This window comes from Cydia fagiglandana, chromosome 26 (genome assembly GCF_963556715.1).
Source record: "Cydia fagiglandana chromosome 26, ilCydFagi1.1, whole genome shotgun sequence".
NCBI classification, from domain to species: domain Eukaryota; kingdom Metazoa; phylum Arthropoda; class Insecta; order Lepidoptera; family Tortricidae; genus Cydia; species Cydia fagiglandana.
This window is the reverse complement of record NC_085957.1, coordinates 1,760,399-1,764,531: the sequence shown is the minus strand read 5'-3', so window position 1 is coordinate 1,764,531 and position 4,133 is coordinate 1,760,399. Positions and strand designations below refer to the sequence as shown.

The following is a 4,133-nucleotide window of genomic DNA, read 5'->3' as shown; positions in this document are numbered from 1 at the left end:
TTAGACATACTAAACTTTGTTCCCGCCTAGTCATTCGTGGTATAGGATCAATAGGACCAAAATTGTTGATTATTTTGTTACAGTAAACTTAGCACGAGTGCACCGCGAGGTAGATAAACTACACGTCCATTCTAACTGTATTAATAAGAAAGAGATAGTCTATCTCTTGTCGCAGCGCACTAATGCTAAGGCTACTGAATAAAAGGAACCAAACCATTGTTGATTCATCTTATAGGTTTGAATAAAAACTTACAAGAGATTGAGTTTTTTTATTCAAAAGTAATTATTAATTATATAATTCTGCATGGCCTGACCACGCAAAAGGTCTTGGTTTAGCCTTCCTCTTGGATGATTGGGAGGAGGGGGAGGAAGCAATTCCATCCCAAGGTCTCTATAATCTTCTTCCTCTTCGTCTTCATCTAGTGCCACATTATTCATGACACAGATGTTGTGCAGTACAACACAGGCGTTTATAATTTTTGTGGCCTTCTCTGGATCGTAATGTAGTCCTCGTTCTTTTTTCAAGCAACGGAACCTGCCTTTCAGCAGTCCGTTACAGCGCTCGATAGTTGCTCGAGCAACTTTAAATGTTTCGTTGTAACGGTATGCCGGGGTTCCCTCGGCAGGCTCCGTCACAGGTACATGAAGCCAGGGCCTTAGTGCATATCCACTGTCACCTGTAAATATTTCGGAGTATAAATTAATTACACTCAAAAGGTGAGTACAACCAAGACAACATAATAAAGAATAAAATGTAAGTAAAATATTCACCTATGAGGTAGTAACTAGTGTGCCCATTGTTGTGCAACCCTTCCACCAGTGGCAGCACAGCACTTTGGTTCCAGATGTATGAGTCGTGGGTACTCCCCGGAAACAATGCATTTACATTTGTAACACGCATGTTAGCATCACAAATCTGAAAAGGCAGTTGTAATTATCAATATATTATTTTACTAACGAGGTAATGGGGTTCTTCTGACATTGTAGATTGTGCATACCAGTTGTGTATTAATAGTGTGCACTCCTTTTCTGTTTACATATGACCTCTCGTCAAATTCGTCACTGTTGGGGGGAACAATGGCCACATGGGTACAGTCGATGCATCCTATGACGCCTGGCAGCCCATAGAGATTGAAAAATCTGTAAACAAATACAAAATACTTATTATCAATTACGGAACTTAACTGGCTCAACTTTAGTGCAAAATTTTCAGGCACATATTAGAAAAGTCTGAGTAGTTATCTATGTGTAGGTACCTTCATTTACATGTATTATTTTTGTACATATAAAAGTGGTGGTAGCGGAGTGGTAGGCAAAGGTGTGCAAATTTCAATCCAGAGGTGGTGGGGCCAAATCCGGGCATATTTTACACTCAGTGTACAATATATATATCATCTGATATTTACCAGTTGCTTTCGGGTAATAGAAAACATTATGAGGATACCTCCCTCTGGGTGCTGGAAGGTTAGTTGGCTAACTGCCGACTTATATGCAAGCTGAGATTATATGCAAGAGCCTGATTGCAATACAGTTCAAATTACTAGGTCCTTAGATGTTAATAACATACTACTCACGGTTAAATACAACTTTTTTAAACAAAAAAATATTAATTCTTACTGCTGGGTTATTTGGTTCAACTCTGCTAACGTAGCTGGGAACTTGACGAACTGGCCAAATATATCCCTATGATTGAGTGCTGCAACCACTTCTGATATGGAATTTGATACAGCTGATTGTGATACTTTTCTGGACAAGTGTTGGCCCACGGGTGTTTGGTATGACCCTGTGGCTAAAAAATTCAGCGCAATTAGTACCTGCAAAAAGAAGAAAGGGTACAATTATAACGGTTTATTACAGAAATCAGAATAGCACATTGCACCCTTACTAGGGGCCAATTGCACCATCCCACTAAACCGGGGTTTACCGGTTAAACCTGGAGTTACCTTGGTTACCAGTACAATTAGACACTGGGTTAATGGTTTAACTGGTTAACCCCGGATTAGTGGAATGGTGAAAGTGGCCCTAGGAATCAATTCATGACTAACAAACCTTTATTTCTACATTTAAATCAGATGTCCTTTCGGCATCCTTTATGTAGGGTTTCAATTTCTCTATAAGGTCTCTACACAGCCCCTTTGTAAGCCTGTAGCTTTTCTTGAACTTTTGTTCAGTTTGCTGGAAAGCTGCAATGACTGCTTGAGCCGGCACCTGAGGCCGCCTCGCTAATGGCGCGGGTAAATTGTTCTCATCTTCACTATCTTCTTCACTGTTTAATAAGTTGAATAATAGATATTCCTCTAAACTGGCCATCTTAGATTGGTTGGATATATTATAATGTAGTTGACCCGTAACCGTAAATTGTAATATTATTCAATTAATTTGACACTGACACTGACAGTCACTGTTGTTTTTATCACTTTTACCGCCACTAGAGTAATTTTTCAAAAAAATAAGGACTTAATATAAATATTTATTTTCAATCAAAAACCAGCTAATCTAATAAACACAAAAAATTTAATAAATTAATTCCTTTGAGATATATGTTTTTATTGGCGTCATATAATACAAATGTGACTAAAATTGTGGATTCCTACTTTCTACTGATAGAATTTAATACGAGTGGTCAATACCACTCGATTCTCAAATTCTATCAATAGAATTTCAAAAATAGCATTTCATCGTTTTCCACTGATTTTCGAGTGACGAAATCGAATGGTCGAGATTCAAAAATCGGCCCCCTGGCCGCCGCCATTTTAGACGTCATTTCATAAGCCCCCTCCAGACTATGCGCGTGAATCGCGGGCGAAGCCGCGAACACGAAGTGTGGAGTCGATTTCGCTGTCTGCGAAAATCGACTCGACGTTCGAACCCAGGCCACGCGTGTACCTGGCTTAGTAGATATTCTTTAGAATATACCACGGCAGCTCGAATAACATCTTATGAAGAGCGTTTCTTAAATTTTTAGTCAATTTTGTATATAGTGACCTTTTTTGCCACTGGTTTGTCATTTCTAGTCAGGATCGCGAGCCCTTTTCATCCTTGTAGAAGAAAAAAAAGTGTCCTAAAATTCCATACATTTATCAAACTTTTCTTTTTGTTACCGCTATTCAAAGTATAGGTATGGACATTTTTTTATCCCATTAGGATCGACAGAGCTCGTGATTCTGAGTAGAAGTAACACAAAAGTGGCAAAAAAGGTCACAATATATAAAAATAGCAAAAAAAAATAGAAGAAACGCTCTGAAATAGGGTAATTTCAGGATAGATGCCCCAGTGGGATAGATGCCTCGATATTAATTTCTTCTAGTAGCAGGTCTGTGCGACACAGATAAGAGCAGGCGGATCAATATTCGAACTTCTTTATGCTAAGCGTCCTTTCTTTATATCAGAGTGTATATTTTGGTGAGTGCTTAAATGAGCTTTACTACATACTAGATTCCTTTATATATTTATTTATCTACGTTAAGGAGAACCGACAGCTTTAAACTTACAATAGACAACAAGATTGAAACTGTAATCCAACTACAGGAACTCATAGTTACTTACAAAGTATTCTTAATTAAACAAATACTAGCACTTGTGCCCATAAAAAAAGAAAAAAGCGTGAATGAAATTGGAAACCTTAGAATAGATCCTAAGTTTCGGACCACTTCGTTCATTAGCACTATTTTTTTTTTAAGAGGGGAAATGCTTTAAGCATTCCACCCGGCGCGGGGACGGGCCGGGATGGTTATGTGGAACTCCCTGTTGTGGGCGAATGAGACCCCATGCAGGTTTACCCACTAAAACCCCTCTGTTGCCGCCTCGCTGCTATATGGCGAGGTCCCAGGAACGCCGAAGTACTCTTCCGCAACCTCGCCAGCGTCGTTCATTAGCACCTAGAGTAACTGAGGTGTCTGAGTTCAAAAGAAGAAAACAGAGTAAAGTAAAATTTATCAGATTGAAATGCAGTTAAAGAATATTAAATGTAAAGGCGCCAACACACTAAGTTGATAAATTCAATGCATTTAATCGCCGAATGAGAACAAAATATAAGAATGATATAAAAAGTGTACATGTATTTAGTAATACAATAATAGGAACACGACGAATATAATTTACAACGGCTCCTGTGGTCACAGTATTTACAGAAG

The 4,133-nt window shown here is 38.6% G+C and overlaps 1 protein-coding gene across 1 annotated transcript; it reads right to left on the bottom strand.

Annotated features, from left to right (window-relative positions):
* Nucleotides 1-262: 262 nt before the first annotated feature.
* LOC134677274 (putative nuclease HARBI1) lies at nt 263-2,445 on the bottom strand. The gene is made up of 5 exons (XM_063535706.1): nt 2,050-2,445; nt 1,618-1,832; nt 999-1,140; nt 772-916; nt 263-677 (listed from the first exon to the last, which is right to left on the bottom strand). The coding sequence occupies exons 1-5, from the start codon at nt 2,308-2,310 to the stop codon at nt 274-276; spliced, it is 1,167 nt and encodes a 388-aa protein (XP_063391776.1). The 5' UTR covers nt 2,311-2,445; the 3' UTR covers nt 263-273.
* Between the last annotated feature and the right edge of the window lie 1,688 nt (nt 2,446-4,133).

Excerpts from the sequence above, each read along its gene's own strand:
- LOC134677274 (XM_063535706.1), bottom strand. The coding sequence starts at position 2,310 with ATGGCCAGTTTAGAGGAATATCTATTATTCAACTTATTAAACAGTGAA. Across the intron at positions 1,833-2,049 it reads ATTTAAATGTAGAAATAAAG|CCTTTCTTCTTTTTGCAGGT; the intron begins GTTTGTTAGTCA and ends TTATAATTGTAC. Across the intron at positions 917-998 it reads ACACTATTAATACACAACTG|ATTTGTGATGCTAACATGCG; the intron begins GTATGCACAATC and ends CTGCCTTTTCAG.